This window comes from Stylophora pistillata, chromosome 9 (assembly GCF_964205215.1).
Source record: "Stylophora pistillata chromosome 9, jaStyPist1.2, whole genome shotgun sequence".
Classification (NCBI taxonomy): domain Eukaryota; kingdom Metazoa; phylum Cnidaria; class Anthozoa; order Scleractinia; family Pocilloporidae; genus Stylophora; species Stylophora pistillata.
Genome location: NC_142527.1, coordinates 25,234,351 through 25,255,699, shown reverse-complemented (window position 1 = coordinate 25,255,699; position 21,349 = coordinate 25,234,351). Strand labels below are relative to the sequence as shown.

Sequence of the window (21,349 nt, the reverse complement as noted above, 5' to 3'; positions counted from 1 at the left end):
GAGGAAGGGGGGGGGGGGAAGGAGACGAATCATAACTCAAAGAGACTAAACGTGTAAAATTGAAGTAATACTTGGGTTGAAAAGATCAAGGTGTCAACCATTTTGTCGCCGATTGTACGTCTAGGTAACAGCCATGTTCAGACATCTCAAGTTCAACATAGTATAGTGGAACCTGTATTTGGCGATCACCAATGGGAATAGCCTCAGAAACAGATTGAGCTCTTGATGCAGGTTCCATGCATGTTCCGCTTGATGCAGGTTCCATGCAGGTTCCAGGGATGCTATAATGAACGATAAAAATGCTATAAATCTGGAATAAATTTGACTTGAACGATTATTCTTAGTTGTAATTGAGTGGCTTCGCTCTTAGCGACCGTTCAATACAGTTAGAAGAGAGTACAAAAATTGAAACCCAATGAAGACTCAATACAAGTTCCACCGTACATCCTTCAACATGTCGTAAATATGTGATGTTAGCTGTAAACAACCTAAAGGAACTACCACATAAAGTCCACTTCGTTAAATTTTAACAACACAGATCACAATGATCATCTCCAAAGATCAGGTCAACCTGGATTGCTGGCTTTAAGGGGTATTATAAAAAACGATAAATAACGCCACTTTGTGCCACAAATAACCAATTAATGCACAGAATCTCGTTCGAAATACAACTTACTTTGATTTTGAAATGTTATGTCAAAGGTATGCGGTGAACAACGTGGGATCAAGCGTGCGAGGTTAAATATTGAGCGAAATTTGAGAAAATTAATTAATTTTCGAAAATATTTATGGGGTGTACAAAGTTTTTGGAAGTTGTTCTGTAAAAGAAAAAGCGGCAAGGATAACAACCCTACGAAGCAACTGAATAGTAAATCTACCATGCGAACGACTCAAACTCCGTTTATTCGCCGGGCGCCAAAACCTAGCGCTTGCGCGTGCGTTATTCATTCGTTTTGTCAGAGAAACATGGATTACAAAATTACTTAAAAAATTACTCTCAATTTTATTTGAGTGATTTCGCTTTCAGTGACGCTTTAATACAGGTGGAGGACAATGAAAACAAGATAATTTAGTTTTATCCGAGTTGATAATGTAAATTGGCCACCGCAAAGGATTTAAAGACCGACGTTTTGAGCGTGAGCCCCTCGTCAAAGCTAAATAGCCCTTCGTGACCGCTTAATAAAGGTGACTTTGACAACTGACCGCTTTATAAGTTCCCGCTTAAGGTTCGACTGTGTTATCAGAATTTAATAGTTTTATTGCGTTGCGGTCATCCATACGTTAAGTACATTTCCTTCTATAGTATAACAATTTTCACAATTTTCACGATAAACCAGTATTCCAGAACTCTTTTTAATACCAGGTACAATCGTCAGATTTACTTGACAAAATAGCATTACTCCAGCGTTATTTACATTACTACTACCTCTGAATGGCCCGAAGTGATCAGTGTGTAACCTCTCCTTATATCAAAAATACATTATCCTTGAAACAGAAGAAGGGGATAGACAAAATTATCTGAACTTAAATTAAGCTACACCTTAATGAAAGAACAAATTAAAAATTTACAAGGAAATCTTTTATAGCTAGAAGAGAGAATTGCGAACCAGATCACTCAGTCAGCCCTCTTCAAAATTTCAAGCTCTCACCCTGGATATTCTTCCTTCGATAAATTGCGGTTGTTCAGCTTGGGATCCGACGTATTTGTAAAACTGTTTGTCATCCAGCGGATACAGAGCATCACTGCCAATTCATTCTCGATTGAGAAACCCTATGAATAGCATTGTTAATTTACTAGGCCGCAGGAAGCCCGTTTTCATTGTACAAAAATCATCAATTGCCAAGACTAGTTTCCGACATTTTTACGCATGTAGGGTGTTAGTTTTTGTGCCATATCATTTCTTCCGATCTCTTTTAGCATTCTTACAAGACATCGAACAGGATGGTTGGGGTACTTAGTTTGGAACTGGCTCATCAGCAGCTTAGAGGGGTTTCCACCTTCACTTTTTAACTCCTTTTTCAAGGAGTTTCGCACTTCCAGGGAAATAAGTTTGTATTTGGCAGCCAAGCGCTCGAAGTCACGCCGGAAAATTAATCTTTCGTTGTCAAGACGAGTGCAAACCCAATCGAACAACTCCAGGTTGTCTCTTTCCAGATCCTCCAGAGTTAAATCATCTACAAAGAGATACAAAATTTATCAAACTGATGAAAGCTCACACAATTATAGATTAAGACCGCGTTCGCATTATATACGAGGAGCAGTACTTGGAACAGAACAAAGAAATTATGTATATGAGCACGATCCTTCGCAGTAAAGCACTATTTGAGCAATAGTGAAAATCAAACCTGATCTCATAACCGCAGTTCACACATATGTTTCATATGTTTGTTGTTGTTTGATTTATCATCTACGGGTTTATGTCGAATTAATTTGATGGCCTGCTCCCAGTTGGCTTGTTAGCTCAATTGGTAGAGCGCTGCACTAGTATCGCAGAGGTCAGTGGTTCGAATCCCGTACAGGCCTGAAATTTTTTTCAGGTCTGATTTTCACTATTGCTCAAATAGTGCTTTACTGCGAAGGATCGTGCTCATATACGTCTCATAACCGCAGTTCACACATATGTTTCATATGTTTGTTGTTGTTCAAAGAAATTATGATAGAAACAATTAGTGGTTTATTCAAACAGTCAGTCTCGGTTGATATAGGGGCTCACCGGGCCTGAGTTCCTCTCGACACAAAGTTTGCTTCAGCTCGAGTTGTGCCAACGGAACCTCGACTGAATTCTTTGAATTTGCCCTCCTGAAGAAACGAAGCCTGCGGAACCCACCATGACGAATCATCGCGGTAATTAAAACAAACATAAATACGATTCCCAACGCTCCGCCTACTCCGGAAAGAACTAGGAGTACTTCATTTCCACTCTCCTCCTTTAGAGACTCCACTAATCTGGTGGTGCAAGAATCACAGGAAAGTCCAGGGTGAATGGTGAAACTTCTGCCTGTCTGAAAGCTGAGAAATTATTTAGATTCAACAAAGAAATTCTGACGGAGGTCGCATCTTTTCCTATCGCATTTAAAGCAGTTATTGTTATGAGGACCACTTTCATAAATGGCTGCCGGATTAATATTCTTTTGTCTAAATTCAAATTAGCCCTACTGGCCTCGTTCTCCAGTAAAAAATTCAAAAGAATACAGTATCTCATGCGAGGCCAGAAGGGCTAATTTAAATTTAAACAAAATAATATTAATTCGGCAGCCATTTATGAAAGTGGTCTATGGTTTGTCTCTCGCTAGCAGTTTTAAAACGAGATGGTGCTTACAATTCTTTGAGATTTTTCGATCGATTTTAAAACATAAAAAGTTAGAAAATGTCCTATGTCTACTGCATGGGGCTATATTTCTAAGCCTTACTAGATTAATTACAAAAATATTGTTAATTACCTTCTTCGGAATTGGAGAGAGTAGTTTCTCTTCTCATCCTGCCAAAGTTCAGTCATCAGAAAACAATCCTACGAACACATCGCCAGAAATCGAGGACATTTTGCTCCCGCATTCATTGGTCAGCGGATTGCAGTCGGATGAAAACAAAGATGGCTGTCAAGACAAATTCAATATAAAATATTGAACGATTTAAGTTCTGTGGACCTTCTTTATAGAGAAAAAAGCAAAAGAAAAACAATTTTGAACTGATCTCTTGGTACTTTTAAGGCAAAGCGACTTATAGCAATTTGCTGTCTGATGTAATGCAAGGGACACTCTGTACCAAGCTTCAATGTCCACTCAAACTGGCTTTATTTGTAATCGTCTAAGATGTCAGTCATTTTGGAAATTGTAGCTTAAACCACTTGCATTAAATAATGGAAGATCTAGGCAAATCGTACTTGAAAAGAGCTTTTTCTCCCAGTTGAAAACACAGTTCAACGAACGTACTAATACAGATCTCTCTGATCTGCTTCTTAATTTTCGCGCGAGAAAATTTTTATTCAAGGCTCTACTTTAGTATGAGGGGGTCTGAATTGAGTTTATTTCCCGTCAAACATTGCTGAATTAGAAAAACAAATATGACGACAGTTTTGAAGGTTTCGCGGAGGGTTTTTCTTTTAACTCTTTTCCTTCTGGTGCGTCCTCAAGGATGGTCTCAGATCACAGACTCCACAGAGCAAAAATAGCAATTTTCAAGCTCTTTTGGAAGTGTCTTATTGTCAAGAAATGTCTCTTTTTATGGACGATTTGCTTACTTCGAACTTCCCTTTATTTAATCGGAGTCGGAGCTAGTTGACTCCTTGGAGGGTTGCTTCTCAAATCGGCGATCCTTTGCCATGGATTACGCTTTATTTGAAACAGACTAGAGGTAATGGCTAGCCTCTAATATCGAACATTGCTGACTTCGCTGGAAGTAAGTAGACAAACAGCTTTTGAATTATTTTTATGTTAGAAGTACAGCTTAATCTCTACTGAACATGTTTCGAGTCAGAGCTAAGGAGTAATCTTATTCGTATTTGTGGTATTTTGTATTTTTCTGGAAATCCCATACATTTCCTTACACGATTTCGCCGCCATTAACTTCTCAATACGCACGCGCGTCCGGCATTTTGACCCAAATTTCTGGCAATGAATATGTAGTAGCAAGTTTTAGCGAGTGATTACATTTGTTGAGTAAAAATGTAAAACAAACTGAAGCCCTCTATCGACTTTTAACAGTCTTCTGCAGTCTTCTGTAACCCACCCGTAGGAAGAAAAAAACCTTCACAATCACATGATCGCATCAGATGTTACTAATCTAGGTCTATAGCTGTAGCATAAATATTGCCTTTTTCTAAAAGACTCGGCGAAGATAATTTGACCATATTGAAATACACTTAGGGAAAGTAACGATTGATGTACGAACGGACCATAATATGTAGCTAACATGACAGACGTTATTATAGTATTCTGCAATGAAACCCATCGTGTCCTACTTGTAACAAAACTCCTAAAAGGCTTTGCACTCAAAGTAAAACATCCACTCAGTTCTGAAATTGACATTACATAATAGAGTTCTCTTCCCCGTGAACGGCTTTCTCTACGTATTTGAACCGATTTTACGTAGTGCTTACTAAAGTAGACTTGCGATTAACTCAGTCTCAGTCTCTCTCCTGGCTCGGTCAATGCAAGTGATTCGTGACCACAAATCAAACTGCTGCATATTTTAAGAATCTGGCTCACGCAATCATCCTCCAGCATAATATACTTCTAGCACCTTACTCAAGATTTGCTTTAACTGATGACTTTTTTGGTAGCCCGTAAATCATTTATACCTAGGTTAAAGCATCAGCAGAAGTATGAACTCTTTGCTAAAGTTTAGTTCAACAAATATATCAGATCAGAAGTTTCTAGGGGCTGAATTACGTTCAATTAATTACCATACAACGAGATTGTACACGATATACATTGAACGATTGCGTGAAAAACATCACAATCACGTAATCACAACAAACGTGACAATTACATAGCTGCAATGCAGATAGAAAATATTATCTCTTTCCTTAAGACTGCGAAGATAACTTGACTATGAGGAAATAAATTTTACAGAGAGGAACGACTGATGTACAAAAGGACCATATGTAAAGCCGAAATGACAAACACTATCATGGTAATATGAACTAAAGAACCAATGTGTCAAAACTACACTGAATAGGACAATAGATCAAAAGGATACTCTTTCAATAAGAACAGTTTTCGTTGACTCTCTTGGTCGATTTATAAAAGCATACATTTCAACCGAATACGTGTTGTTGTTATTACATAGAGTGTAATAAGTCCCCACCGGTTAGCCTGCGAACAGGCTTCCCATTCAATCACACGTGCCGGGAGCCTGTTCGCAGGCTACCCACCGGTAAGTATACTGAATGATATACTTCAGAGCTTAAGGTGGTAACATATTCCTCGTTCTTGTGCCCAATGGTAAAAAGTAGTTGGTTAGTACTGTTGTCAGGGCGCCAACAGGGGCGATAAGTGAGTTACAGTCTCAAGTTTGCCTGACCGATGAAAATAAGATTAAGAGATTAAATATCTTATACTTCAAGTCTTTCATGTGAGTTGTTTTTGACAAGTAAAAAAACCAGCAATACTGCATGGGCGGTCAGTATTCACGATTAAAACTTTAAAATTTTGGATCTGACCTCAAAACACTGAAATAGCATAAGAAATTAATTATTCACGTTGTCATTTTACCGAAGATTTAGCTTTCATACCTTTTTTAGCGGTATTGGGTCAGATCCAACATTTTAAAGTTTTAAAAAAACCATCAAGGTCCGACTATTAACAGACCGATATCACTTTGGTCGGTAAGTCTTCAGGCCACACGATTTTAAGTAGTCGGCACGTCCGCGAATGGATCCTACGGTAGTGCAAACCGAGACAGATTTGTGACTTTCTCAGTTGCTGCTTGAATTTATGCCTCAATCACATGACCACCAATCAAACTAAACATAATTACAGCATCTGGCTCACGCATTCACTCTCAGAAATACATCTACATTTTGAACGTTTTGGCAGCGTTAGTCATTTACACTCAGGTGTAAATGATAATGCTCAACTAAATGTAAATGTAAATTTATCGCTGAAAAGATGAGTAGTTTCTAGGGGCCGAATAAAGATTGTGGACATTATTCATCAGCAAAGTTTTGCGAACGATAGCATGGTCAAATGCTAATCCGCTTCAATTTAAATCTTGATTTGATTCAGTATAGAGGATAACAAACCGATGCCCTTTGTCGAAATTCATCAGTTTATTGTGACCCACCAGTATGAAAAAAAAAATCCCTCTCAATCACGTGATCATAACAGACGTGACAAATCTATAGCTGAAATTGTGGCCATTTTTTTTTTAAGATAACATCAAAATTTTTGCTAGCTTATGTGCCGAAGTTTTCGGAAAATCACTCTTGTGTGACATAATCCATCGCAGCTTTTTTGTCTCCTTGTATTTGAATTGATTTTACGGTAGTGCTTATCGACGCAGATTTGCAAATGACTCAGTTGCTGCTTAAATTTATGAATATGGCTCAATCACATGACCGCCAATCAAACTTTAACATTATTATAGTATCGGGCCCAAGCACTCACTCTCCAAAATACACCTCAAGTTCCCGTTGAAATTATTGGGATGTTACTTTCTCGCTGTTCATGTTTTGACTTGACTGTTTTATACCTAATCGCCGACTTGAGACGACTGTAGAATGTTAGCGCAGAGTTATTTATAATTGCATCGGAAATGGTAGATGACTTTCAATCAATAGAATTAGCTATGACATAACCAAAGTATAGCACGCTCTGATTGGTCAATTCAGTGTCCACCATTTGCCGATGAGTGTACGCTGCCGACGTCAGCAAATGCAAAGACTAGTTTCCACGCGCTTATTTTTTTCAGGTCGGGTAAGATTTCAGTACGTATTAGATAAAAGGGAACTCTTTTGCTACAATGTATTAAAGTCATATTGTAAAAAAATGGTAAACACTTCAGTGTATACTAATGCATGTATATAGCGAACGGTACTGGTATACTAATATTGAAGTTTTTGGTTGCCTGTTAATAATTATACCCAGGTTAAAGCAACAGCCCGGACAAGTCAATTCTGCTAAAGCTAAATTCAATGAATTTATTGTTGAACGTACATTTGAATAGTTTCTAGGGGCTGAATTGAGCTCAATTGCCAAGCAACAAACCTGTGGACAATGTTTCGCAAACGATAGCGAGGTGAATTGCTGATCCGTTGCAATTTAAGTCTTTTATTTGATTCAGTAAAGAAGAAAAATAAAACTGAAGCCCCTCACTGAAATTCAACAGTCCACTATCTCTCACCAAAATGGACAAAAAAGCCCTCTCAATCACGTGATCGCAACAAATGTGGTGCATTGCTAATAGCTAGTGATGACTTTCCGCTCTATAAGACTGCGAAGATAATTTGACAATGAGAAAATACATTTACAGAAAGTAATGATTAATGTACAAATGAACCACGATGTAAATTTGGAATGACAAATACTACTATAGTACTTTATTCTAAATTGACGAGCCATCGTATCCTACTTAGCTCGTGACAAAACTGAGGAAGACCTGGAAGGTTTCGTGGCGAAGTAATGGACGATCAATATGTAATGAAACATCCACTCTGATTCACTGATATTGACAATAGATAAAAGGATTCCCTTTTGCTAAAAACGATGTACATTGACCGTCTTAGCTGATAAATAAAAGCATGAATTAAAACCAAACGCTCGCTGTAGAAACCACACAGAATGAACGGTGTTTGCAAGGAAGCAAACCGGAAACACTATTTATGTATGTTTACCCGGTACGCTGGAGTAGTTCTCAGATATACCACAAATCGTGTTGTGCCAACATGTGCCAATGCCTTTCTAAGATGTGCCCTAAAGGAGTTGTTTCAACAATGTTGCCGGGGCGCAAATCGTGACAATAAATGATTTACTACCGCAAGTTTGCTTAACCGGCGATGAAAATAACATAAAGAGATAAAGTTTCCCTTCCCTAAAATCTTTGGATGTTAGCTGTTTATGTCGAATGGAAAACCATCAAGGTCTGAACATTAACAGACTGTTCCTCTGTGGTCGGCAGGACTCTAGGCCGAACGATTTTCAAGCCAGTCTGTACGTATATGAATAGATCTTAAGGTTGTGCTAACCGAGATAGATTTGTGACTCACTCAATTACAGATTAAATTTATTCATAATGCTCAATCACGTGACCACAAAACAGACTGACTCATGCACTCACACTCCGAAATACACCTCAACCACCTCACTGTATAAAGTAAGACTCAGTAGGGAGGGGGCGTCTCCAAGGTAAATCACTGCCAGTATAACGTCACAAACCATTTCAATATGGCTGGCAAGTTTGATATTCGTTGACCTCTACGAAATTAGAATTTTAAACGATTTGGATATTTGATTACAGCATTTTGAGATATTTAAGATTCCGACAGTATCAAAGAGTCCTTTTTAGCAGTTTAAATGAGGATAAACAGTTCAAACGTTTTATATATATTTCGAATGAAAACATAATCGGGTCGTATTTGAATGGATTTTACGGTAGTACTTGCCAAAGCAGATTAGCAACTGACTCAGTTGCTAATTAAATTTATGCATAAGGCTCAATCATACGACTGCCAATAAAACTGCAGGATCATTATACATTATCTGGCTCAAGCACCCAATCGTCCAACATACACCTCAAATACCCGCTGAAATTACTGGGATTTTAATTTTCTCGGTACAGGCAAATGTTTATACTAATCGCCGACCTGAAGTGACTGTGAAATGTAGGCGTAGAGTAACTTATAATTACATAGGAAGTGGAAGATGAAGTTCAGTAAATAGGAGAAGGTTTAAGGCAATACGTGAGTGGTTTTATTTTAATCTTCGAAGGACTCGTGCTTGTAAGTTTAGAGTAAAACATTATGAAATCCAGAAAAGGGATTATATATAGTTAAAAGAGATCGTAAACCTTCTGAGTGTGGTGTGTGGGTATATAGCGGACGGGATTGGTATTAATATTGAGGTTTTTGGTAGCCTGTTAAAGAAACAGCCCAGGAAAACAACTTTACTAAACCGTAGTTCAATTAATTTGCGGTTAAACGTACAGCTGAGTAGTTTCAAGGGGCTGAATTAAGCTCACACAACCAGCCTATGGACAGTATTAGTTTACGTTTTCAACTTTCGCAGACAATTGCGTGGTGAAATGCTAATCCGATACGATTTAAGTCTTGTATTTGATTCAGTAAAAAAAAAAAATAATAACTAAATTGAAGCCCTAATTGAAATTCAACAGTCTACTCTGACTCACCAGCTCAGACTAAAAAAAAACCCTCTCGATCACGTGATCGCAACAAATTTTTCAAATCTAGTCTGCAGCATTAATAGGTGGTTTGCAACCAATCTCTAGAGACACGGGTAACAATGGTGAAAGGAACAAATGCTGGTGGACGAACAAAAGAAGCTAACGAGATATCTATTGTTTGCGTCCACCAACATGGCGGCAATGACGTAACGTGCAAACCACCTATAGACGATATTGACTTTTTCTATGAAACGGCGAAGATAATTTGACAACGTGGATATACATTTACAGGAAGCAACCATTAATGTACAAATGGCACACGATATAAATCTGGAATGACAAATACTATTATAGAACTGTATTCTAAATTGACGCACCATCGTGTTCTTCTTACCTTGTAAGACCGCGTGACACCTGGATGGTTTCGTAGCGAAGGAATATGGATGATAAATACGAAATAAAACATTCGCTCAGCACTGACATCGACAACAGATAAAATGATTTTCTTTTGATAAGAACTGTGTGCGTTGACTGTCTTACCTGACTTATAAAAGCATAAATTAAAACCAAATACACACTGTAGAAAGCAATACAGAATGAGCGGCTTTGGCAAGAAAGAAAACCGGAACTACTTTTTGCGTAAGTTTACCCGGTGTGCTGGAGCGATTTGAAGATATACCACAAATCGTACGGTGCTAACATATGTCGATGCCTTTCCAAGGTCTTGCGTCTCATCTGAAATGCTCTTAAGTAGTTGTTTTGATAATGTCGTCCGGGTGCAAAAAGTGAAAATGAATTATTTCCGATCTCAAGTTTGCTTAACGATGAAAATAACATTTCCCTCACCTGAAGTCTTTGGGTGTTACAGTTTGCTGTTTATGGCAAATGGAAAACCTTCATGGCCTGAACATTGACAGACTTGTTTCTCTGTAGCCGTAGGTCTCTGGCCGACCCGATTTGCAAGCAGTCTGTAACAATATGAATTGATCGCACTGAAGTGCTAACCGAAGCAGATTTGTGACTCACTCAGTAGCTGTTTCAATATATGCATATTACTCAATCACGTGACCACAGATCAAACTGCAGCGTAATTATAGGATCTGACTCATGCACTCACACTCCGAAATACACCTCAACCACCTCACTGTAGATCGGTATTAATACTGAACTTTCGGGTAGCCTGGTAAAAGCATCAGCGTAATAACATTCCTTGCAAAAGTTAATTTCAGCAAATGTACTGTTAAACAGGGAGTAGTTGCTGACAATTCTTAATTTTCTCTAAAGGATGAAAATATTAACTATGATAAAATGAAGAGACTAAGTGACCCTAACCTCCAGTCCTTAGATGTTGGCTGGTTTTCACGAAAGGAAAACCATCAAGGTCTGAACATTAACAGACCTGTTTCTCTGCAGTCGGTTGATCTCTAGCCTTGAGAATTTGCAAGCAGGCTGTAAAAATGTGTATCGATTGTGAGGTAGTGCTAACCGAAGCAGATCGGACTCGCTCAGCTCTGCTCAAATTTATGCATATAACTCAATCACCCCTACCACCAATAAAACAGCTGCATAATTATGGTAACTAACTCACGCACTCACTCTCTGAAATACAAATCAACCACCTCCCATGAGACTGATATTAATATTGAACTTTTTTTTCCTTCTCTATTAAACAGCCTAAATGAGACGTCTTTCAGTTTAAGCGTAGTTCAAAAAAGTACCCTAGTTAGCATCCGTGCTTACTCAGCCATGCAGCTCACGAAATTAAAAATAGCCATAACTCTCTGTAAAGTGAGTTAAGGGTATTGACTCCCCCTCGCTGAGTATGATACTCTGGGAATTAAAATGGAAAATAAAGAGAGACAGTTTTGTGTTGTAAAAAAAACAAAATTGCGCACATGAATAAGAGACGGAGAGAAAACAATCAAGATAATGTTTAGTTAACCGCAGAGGTATTCTCAAAAAGCTCGATAATTTATTAAAATTAGGTCGCACATCACTTGAGCTAAAATCACCCTTGAAGCTATTCAACAACACGCTAAAAGAAATCAGTTACAAAGAGAAAACCATACTTTTATATGCCGAAAAAATCTCAATAAAGATTATAAAAGAAAAAGCCGACGTGGTTAAAATTTTGACAACTGTGGTTATCTTCGGTCATCGGATTGACCTGAAATTCTGGCACTCGTAATTATCAAAATTCAGTTGTTATTGTCTACGGTCATCCATATAAAGTAGATTTTTTATTCTGTTTCATTATGATTTGTACAATTTCAAGATAAATCAGTACTCAAGATCTCCTTTTCGACAGCAGGGACAATTGTCAGATTTACCAGACAGAGGAAACGTTACTCCAACTTTTTATACTTTACTCCATAGTTAATCGAGGGGAATGGTTATGAAGGCCGGCGAACTTCGAAGGCGCATGTTATTGTTAAGATTTTCACTAGTCACGTGACATTGACCCTGCACATTCCAAATACAGTTGTTGTATAGAGAAGCGTGTGTTCGAAATATTTTAGTTTAAAACGGTGAAATTAAGCACCAAATGTAATTCCGATCGGTTTAAAACCGTTCTAGTGCATTATGCCCGGTGAGAATTGTTCGATTCTTGGTTGTGGGACCTGTAGAAGGTCGAAAGGCATGGGAATTTGGAAGCTTCCAAAGCCGAAGGACGAAGCGCACAAGAAATGGCGCGACGAATGGCTACAGCAAATCACTCGAACACGAGAGATCGATCATCATTTCAAAGATCTAATAGAGAAAGATCGTGTTTACACTTGAGAAAAGCATTTCAAGCCAGAAGATATCGAGATATGTAAGTAATAACAATGAAACTTTCTATTACAAACATGTACTCGCGCAAACAGTGTGTAGGGCTTACGGCGCGGCACTTCGGTCTTGTTGCAGTCGTAGATCTCGTGTTGACGTAGAAAATATGACGAAACATAGATTAAATATAAGTCCAATCTTTGTTTTATAGTTCGAAGTGAAAAGATGACGAAAAAGAAACCACGATTTGGAGCGATCCCGACAATTGATATGCCAAGAAAGAGCCACGAGACGCCGAAGCCATCACCAAGAGTTCCGATTACTCGTACTGAAGTCACCAATGAATGCACTCAAGGGCCTCAATCGTACTACAAAACTCTCACCGATTTCAATAGAAGACTTTCCAATATCAAATCTTTGAATCATTAGGAAAAGAGGATTCTTGAAGAAAAGATACTTTGTACTCAAAAAGATGGATGGTCAGTACGTCTTGCCCACGACTGAGATTATTGTGGCAGACAGTCTCACCTTTACAGTTAAAGTTTACGGCTGCTATTTACCCGAGGATCACCCAATATACATGAAATACCGTCGCTCTGAGAGAAACATAACAATCAGCCGCTTGGTTGATGAACTTGAAGGCTATATTATTTGTTGTGGTGTAGAGCTAAATGACTCTGACTGTAGTAAGCTACTGCACCATGTTATCCCAACATGCTCAGATTCAGGTGAGTCAGACTCGGAACAATTTCCACACAAAGGATATTGGAGGGCTAAAGGCTGCTTGATTTATGCCAGTGATTCAGTCTGTCCTGAATGTAAAGAGCATGCTGCTCAGAAGGCAAAGCCAAGACAAAGTGGCACTTTGAAGCCAGCTCATGTGAAAGCTCCAGTGTCTGTTACAGATCCAAGAAGAATTAAGCTCACTCTTCAAGAGCAGAGACTACGCTGCTCAGAGCTTGAACACCAGTTAGATGAGATGCGCAATGAGCTCAAAAAGTCTAGCATAAACACTGATCATGAACTGGGTAATGATTTTGCTAAACTCTTCAGTTCAGCTGACAAAGATGTTGCACCATTTATGAACCTCTTTTGGCAACAACAACAACGAATGGCTACCTCAAGTAAATATGGAGTGCGATATCACCCAATGATCATTCGCTTTTGCCTGTCTTTGGCAGCAAAGTCTCCCTCGTGCTATGAAGAGTTAAGAAACAGTGATTTCCTTACTCTTCCCAGTCAACTGCGTCTTAAGGACTACAGAAACGCTATAAAGCCACAGAGGGGATTCAATGAGCAAGTCATAGAGGAACTTAAGACCATCAGCAATGCATACTTTGATGTGCAAAGATATGTTGTCTTGCTGTTTGACGAGATGAAGGTTCAAGCCAATTTAGTAATGGACAAAGTTACTGGCGAGCTCATTGGCTTTACTGATCTTGGTGATCCCAATGTAAATTTTGCTGTACTAGAGAAGGCATATGAAATTGCTTTTCACATCTTGTTATTTCTAGTGCGTGGCATGTGCACTGAACTGAAGTTTGCTTTGGCACACTTCTCCATGAGAGAGGTTACTGCTGTCCAAATAATGCCAATCTTCTGGGAAGCAGTATGCATCCTAGAGACAAACTGCAATCTGTGGGTCATAGGTGCAACCTCAGATGGAGCATCACAGAATAGGAAGCTTTATAGATTACATAAGCTTCTTGATGGTGGATCTGACAAGGATGTGTGCTATCGCACTATTAACCTATTTGCTCGTCATCGCTATTTGTATTTCTTTGCTGATGCTCCACACTTAATCAAGACAACAAGAAGCTGTCTGCTGCATTCTGGATCAAGCACATGCACAAGGTACATGTGGAACAATGGCGTGTACCTTTTATAGCAACACATTGCTCAATTGTTCTACCAGGACATTGACAGTGGTCTTAATCTCCTTCCCAAGCTAACCTACAAGCACATCAATCCCAACTCATACTCAGTTATGAGAGTCAACCTGGCAGCACAAGTCCTAAGTGCCTCAGTGTCTGCTGTCCTAAAGTCATTTGGTCCACCAGAATCACATGGTACTGCAAAACTGTGCGAGATGGTAGATAAGTTCTTTGATTGCCTGAATGTGAGGAGCTTGTCTGAACATCAACGGAAAAGGAAGCCATTTTTAGCCCCCTACTCTAGAAGTGATGACGAAAGGTATGTAAAATTTGAACAATCAATTCGCCGGTAACAAAACGAAAAAGGGCCTGGGACTGAAACTGCGATCGCAAAGCATGCATGGATTGTTTGGCTGGACAGAAATCAAAATGGCGTCCATTGCGAATGATAGTAAGCTCTCAGAAACTAAAGAAGAAGGCTTTATTTTAACTGAAGACGATATACCTGGGGCTGTTTTGCAAAACAGAAATGTAGAGGCATGCAGTGTGGTACAGCTAAAGCGCTGGCTGATTTGTAGGGGAGCGAAAACAAGTGGTAAAAAGTCAGCTTTAGTCAGCAGGTAAAGGGTCAAATTCAGCTTTTTTGTAGCTCTTTCTTTTGCTCACATAAAAACCATTAATATTTCTGATGGAAAACATATTCACTTAAAGATTTTATACATTAAATCGTCTGCTTAGAACTCCATTAACATTATTTAAAATCGTTTTGCATAGGCTAAAACACTATGTAGAAAATGGCCTTGACAAGAAATATCTTAGAGACCCCGACAACGGCGCTAATATTATGAAGAAAAAAGCAGATCTTGGTTTGCTTGATAAGAGAGAGCCTCAAACAAATGGAAAATTTCCAAAAGAAGGTTTCAACTCTGATCTCAATGCTCTCCCTAAAGTGTCATTTGGAACCATCTGGCGTTACATGATCGACTCAGTTGACTCAAAAAAACAACTCTCAACTGCTAAACCTCTTGTAAAGGGGTTCAATTTTTATAAGTCTGGGAACGTACATTCTATTCACCATTTAAAGGAAAGTGGGAAGCACTTTATAAAGAGCCAAGTTCTCCCATCAATGAAAAAGAACTTAATATACCAATGTCAAATAGTAATGTCAAGTATTGGAGGAGTACTCAAAGCATATTGTGGTTGCCCAGCAGGAATAGACGGAAGATGTAATCATGTGTCTGCAACTCTCTTTGCCTTGGCTGAATATTGCAAAGAAAGAGAAAAGATCTCCATAGAATCATGTACTTCTAAACCATGTAAATGGAATATCCCAAGGAAACGAAAAGGTCCTCTATCACCAATCTCAGCCATGTCATTTCATAAACATGACTACAGCAAACAAGTTAAGACTGACAGAACACCAAATATCAAGAAAGGGAAAGATGTTCGAGCTATACATCAGAGAGAGTGGTCAGATGCCAAAGTGAACAATATGTTACAAACTATCAAAGACTATCAAACCAAAAGTGGTAACATTGTTGGCTGGAGTCACATACTGCCACAAGAGGTTAAAGAAGAAGACACCATTGTTTCGCCGCTCAAAGTCCTTCCACCATCCCTAAGGGAAATAAGTGAAAAATGCAAAGAAATTGAGAAAAAGTTGAATCTAGAGGAAAAGGAAATTACCAAAGTTGAGCAAAAGACTAGAGGACAATCAGAGGACAAGCTTTGGAATTATCACAGAAAGTGTAGAATAACAGCTTCGAAATGTTACCGGGTTGCCTCTTTGAAGCCCACTACATCACCAACAAAGGCACTTGCAGATGTCTTACAGTATAATAAACAGTATCAGAGTTTTGCAATGAATCAGGATTTAGAGAAAGAAGAAGAAATTGAAAGATTATATGTTACATCTAAGCATAACTCAGGCTACAGGAATCTTTCAGTTGAGCCATGTGGGCTTTTTATTAGCCAAAGCCATGGTTTCTTAGCTGCCACCCCTGATGGTCTAGTGTCAGATCCTCATGTTTCCCAACCACTTGGACTTCTTGAAATGAAATTGATACAGTTAAATGACAGTGAGAGTCTTAGACAAGGTCTGCTTCAAAGAAGAATATGTAAGGACTGTGGTGACAACCATCTAAAGATGAACACTGGACATAAGTATTTCTATCAAATACAACAACAGATGTTTGTAACCCAGCGTAAATGGACAGATTTTGTAGTCAAGGGATCAACAGGAAATGAGCTATACATTGAGCGAGTCAACTTCAACTCTGAGTTTTGGGAAAGTGTTCTTCCTAAACTTTGCAATTTCTTTCAACTACAAGTTTTACCAGAGATGTCATATCCTCGAGTCAAATATGGGTTAGCAAGATGTCAGTTGAGATTTGAATAGACTGTGCCTAAATTGATTTAAATGAATTCATTTAGAACAGTGTAAAAGAAAACCTTGCAGTCTTGAATATAAGTTGCACAATTTTAATTATCTTGGACATAATGGGTCTACATGTAGTGTAACCTTTAAAAAGGTTAAAATACTAACAACAATAACAGGCACTATTTATTGAAATAAGTGGCTTTTAAATACCTGTGCAGTTATTGTAATTTCAAAGTTTAATAAACCACAATAGTTGTCACTGGACAAAAGAATACAAAAGAGGCAAAGTATAATATATTTAGTTATAGTTAAAGTTAATGCATCAAAGTGTAGACTGCACATGTGTGGAAAACAATTTAAAGATTTATCAGATCAAAACGTCAAGCAAATATATTATCATGTAATGTATTATATTCTGCAGCTTTTGTTCATGTTTAGAATAAATAGTTTTGTTTCATTTTGCTTTGTGCTCAATCCTGAACAGTTTAATGACAGTACCATATATTTAAAGTGGTCTCTGTCAATTGCATTTGTTTTATAGCAAGACTAAAAACTATTCTGGTCCAGTGATATCATTAATTTGTCACTACATACTAAATATTTGTCAATAACTATTTAATATCATTTCAAAGTTCGTGTTTTTGCTCTATCTTACACCTTGGGTGCATTTCATTATAAGAGTGAAACATGCACTAATTTGCACAATTTTGCTTTCAAAGTGTTTCACACATCAACAATGAAATGCACTCTACCATGAACATGTACAAAATCTAATTAGTCTATTAAGGGAGGAAGAAAATTTGATAGAGCAGCCACCACAATTAATATATCAGAGGCAACAGGTGACATTGAAATGGGAATTTTACGATCAAAAATATGCCAGTTTTTAATACGTTCCATTAACCTTTCCACGTGGACACGGAGACTTGCAATTGTTTTATTATGTTCTGTTTCTTTGGTAGAAAATTGCTTTTTGTCTTTTAGAAAATTAGGTTTAACTAGCACAACTCCAACTGATGCTAACTCATCTTGACAATTAAACCCCTTATCAGCCATTACCTCGTCACCTCTTTTAAGTTTGCCAAGAAAGCCACTTTGCATTGTTATTTCTAGATCAGAAGTACTTCCTGGAAATAGTTCACTAACAAAACAGACAACTCCACTTGGTGTGATTCCTAATAAAGCTTTCATTGTGTTAGTGCTCTTATAGGATGAATAGCAGGCAGATTGGGCATCGAGTGACGATGGCTTTTCCATCTGGAACTCAGTGCAGTCTACAATGACAACAGTGTCAGGACAGATTTCTTTGAAGACTTTCGGCATATGAAATTTCAAAACATCATCAGGTGGTATCTGTATAAGTGGCTCGAACTCTGACCTCAAAAATCTCAGCCATGAGTTAGTTATCCTTGAAACAGACATGCGAGAAACATTAAACCTATGGCCCAAGTCTCTCTCAAACAATCCCAGTCGTATTCGCACCAAAGTCATTATGAATTCCTGGAATGCTGATAGTGCTCTAGGTCTGCCAGGTTGTTTTGTACTTTCTAAGTCACAGTATATTCTTTCATAATTGTAGCTTATATTCTTAGCTGAGTCTTTCACTAGGTTGTAACACATCGTTAACATTTCATAATCAGAGAGTCCAGTGTAGAATGCAATGTCATCAGGATTATCTTTGTACTTCTCAATATTAAAAACTTCACTATTACTTGAAATAAAGTTCAAATGTTTGTTTTCTTTTGTTAACTGGTCACATTTATCTCTCAATTTTTTGTTTTCCTCTTTGAGTTTAGATACCTCATTCAATACCTCTTCCAATGATGCCAAATCTATGTCAGTTTGAGTGTGTTTAGAAAGATATTGATGTTGTTCTTCTCAAAAATTATTCAGTATTTCCTCAGGTTGAACTTCTCTCGTATAGTATGGATCCTCGTGCAGTGATTCAGTCGAGGTCGGTGTTGTTTGGGTTACAATGTTGGCATTGTTGTCAGAGTAACTGCTGTCAGTATCAGTAGTAGATACAACAACTGATGAGACTTTCCTTTTCTTTGGCACAAAGTCATGCTTAAAGATTTCTCTCCTTGATTTTCTCTCTTTTGTCCATGGAAATATTGTTGGCAGATGATTTCTGCTGAGTTTTTGGCCACCTTCGAAGTGTTCAGAACAGATTCTCGTTTGGGAAGAATCCAGCTTTAGCGATTCGTTTCTAAGCGATACTTTGTAGTATTTCCGAGCCTTTTCGCACTTGGGAATCCTGTAATATTCCAGATTTGGTTTGTTTCTAAAGTTGTTGGTACACTGGGGCACACAACAGTTAAAATGATGTGGCATTTTCCTTCAAAACAGCTTTGAATTAGTCTCTTTTGAACAGGATAAATTACAACACATGTATGTCAACATGTCTTCCTGTCCAGCCAATCAATCCATGCATGCTTTGCGATCGACATTCGATCCCAGGCCCTTTTTCGTTTTGTTACCGGCGAATTGAGTTATAGTGTAAAGCACAGTTGAATGGCCAATCTGATATTGTTTTTTGTATTTCATCTGTTACATATTGTTTTCTTTTGTGTAATCAACATTATTTTTTACAAAGTAATAATAATAGTATCAATAATTCTCTCACAGATTAAATACACATACTCTATCATCATCAGTATTAAACAACAAACATATGAAATACATGTATATGAACTGCGGTTATGAAATGTATATGTGCACGATCCTTCGCAGTAAAGCACTATTTAAGCAATAGTGAAAATCAGACCTGAAAAAAATTCAGGCCTGTACGGGATCCCGTACAGGCCCTAATTTTTTTCAGGTCTGATTTTCACTATTGCTTAGATAGTGCTTTACTGCAAAGGATCGTGCACATATACGTTTCATAACCGCAGTTCATATATATCTATTTCATATGTTTGTTGTTTGATTTATCATCTACGGGTTTATGTCGAATTAATTTGATGGCCTGCTCCCTGTTGGCTTGTTAGCTCAATTGGTAGAGCGCTGCACTAGTATCGCAGAGGTCAGTGGTTCGAATCCCGTACAGGCCTGAATTTTTTTCAGGTCTGATTTTCACTATTGCTTAAATAGTGCTTTACTGCGAAGGATCGTGCACATATACGTATCATCAGTATTATTGATAATTATTTTAACTATTGGCTAAGCTTGTTTATTATTCTATTGTAGATTCCAGTGGTTGTTGGACTTCTTAGCCTACCTGAAAAGCTGGAAAGAAAGTACTGATGCCAGGCCTGGAAACTTTACAAAGAATGCTCGAGCTAGGATGTTCTTACTGCGGCAAACTTATGAAGGGTTCAAAATAACTGTCTATTCTGCAAATGAAGCCACTAAATTTCTACTTAGCAAAGGTATGGAATATGTATTGACAGAACGTTTTTGTCAGGATCCAGTTGAAGAGTATTTCGGTAATCAGCGGAAATTAGGACGACGGAATGACAACCCTGATGTATACTCTTTTGGCTACAATGACAACAGCATTAGAATACAAAGAACAGTATCCTGTCAAAGTGGGAATACAAGAGGTAGAAAGGACAAGCGCAGAGCTTGGGTCAATGTGACCAATGCTCCTCTACCTGCTAGAAAGAAACCAAAGAAATCTTGAAAAAAACTACTTGTTTTTTATTTGTGTAGATGCCACAGTGTTTTCATTTCTTGTTTGTACAAGTAGAAAAGCTATATAGCATTTTTTGAAAGACAACACCCACAAATATTATATATTGCTGGCATTCATAGTTTCATTTTTTTATGAATCATACTATTTGCACAATAAGATTGCTTATTTGCTCTTCAAAGCACATCAACTGTTGCATTTATTTGATGGTGGTGTTTATTTCAGATGGCATCTAAGTGAGTAAATATGAAATACAGTGCTTGTTCAACACAAATACAGTTCATGGTAGACTATATTGTTGTACATAGACCTCAAGTTCAATGCTCTCTGTGCTTTTATTTAGTCAATTTTTTTTTTTTTTTTTTGCATAACTTGTTGTAAATAAATGATACAGAAAACAACGAATTAGCTTTAACAGTATGGTATCTTACATTCATTAAGTTCTTATATTAGACTTAATCCATACATAATAGACTCTGCTCAGTACATGGCTACCCAGGGCCTGGTAGTTCAATGCCTGATTAGGGCTACTTCACAGTTAACTTAATGAGTTGAATGTTCAAGTTGTAAAATTACAACTTGAATAAAGTTTAGTTGATGATGATTTGTAAATAAAGTATGATAAAATGCTTGCTAATCTTGTCTTTCATTATCTTGCTCTGTGTCATAACATTTTCTGCTTATATCCTTACATAGAGCTTTAGACTTAGTTTTCTTAGCTTTGACTTTATGCTGCTCAATAATATCTTTAGCCAGTGAAAATGAACAGACCCGTACATAAAGGTTGATGATGCTATACAGTACACTAATATGCACAGGATGAAATAACTAAATTAAGTTTCCTTAAAGGTAAC

General features: G+C 37.8%; 3 protein-coding genes and 1 non-coding gene across 8 annotated transcripts; 2 read left to right on the top strand and 2 right to left on the bottom strand.

The window, feature by feature from the left end:
* Nucleotides 1–1,337: 1,337 nt before the first annotated feature.
* LOC111337467 (uncharacterized) lies at nt 1,338–11,323 on the bottom strand. Of its 5 annotated transcripts, XM_088733076.1 has the most exons (6): nt 11,171–11,321; nt 10,685–10,806; nt 10,233–10,252; nt 3,442–3,594; nt 2,715–3,010; nt 1,338–2,175 (listed from the first exon to the last, which is right to left on the bottom strand). In XM_088733076.1, exons 4-6 carry the CDS (start codon nt 3,495–3,497, stop codon nt 1,847–1,849), a joined length of 681 nt encoding a protein of 226 aa, XP_088589202.1. In that variant the 5' UTR covers nt 3,498–3,594; nt 10,233–10,252; nt 10,685–10,806; nt 11,171–11,321; the 3' UTR covers nt 1,338–1,846. The 5 variants fall into 5 exon arrangements, with proteins under 5 accessions (XP_088589202.1, XP_022799511.2, XP_022799509.2 ...); XM_022943776.2 differs by lacking the exon at nt 11,171–11,321 and having other exon boundaries at nt 2,715–2,947; nt 10,685–10,859; XM_022943774.2 differs by lacking the exon at nt 11,171–11,321 and having other exon boundaries at nt 10,685–10,858.
* A 954-nt stretch (nt 11,324–12,277) lies between these two features.
* On the top strand, nt 12,278–21,124 carry LOC111337464 (uncharacterized). The gene is made up of 3 exons (XR_015991661.1): nt 12,278–12,653; nt 12,819–14,800; nt 20,051–21,124. It is a non-coding gene; the product is annotated as an uncharacterized LOC111337464 (transcript).
* LOC148724026 (uncharacterized) lies at nt 14,811–18,610 on the top strand. The gene is made up of 2 exons (XM_088733062.1): nt 14,811–15,101; nt 15,256–18,610. The coding sequence occupies exons 1-2, from the start codon at nt 14,878–14,880 to the stop codon at nt 16,877–16,879; spliced, it is 1,848 nt and encodes a 615-aa protein (XP_088589188.1). The 5' UTR covers nt 14,811–14,877; the 3' UTR covers nt 16,880–18,610.
* On the bottom strand, nt 16,947–18,490 carry LOC111344810 (uncharacterized). The gene has a single exon (XM_022952071.2). The coding sequence runs from the start codon at nt 18,488–18,490 to the stop codon at nt 17,636–17,638; it is 855 nt and encodes a 284-aa protein (XP_022807806.2). The 3' UTR covers nt 16,947–17,635.
* Nucleotides 21,125–21,349: the final 225 nt, after the last annotated feature.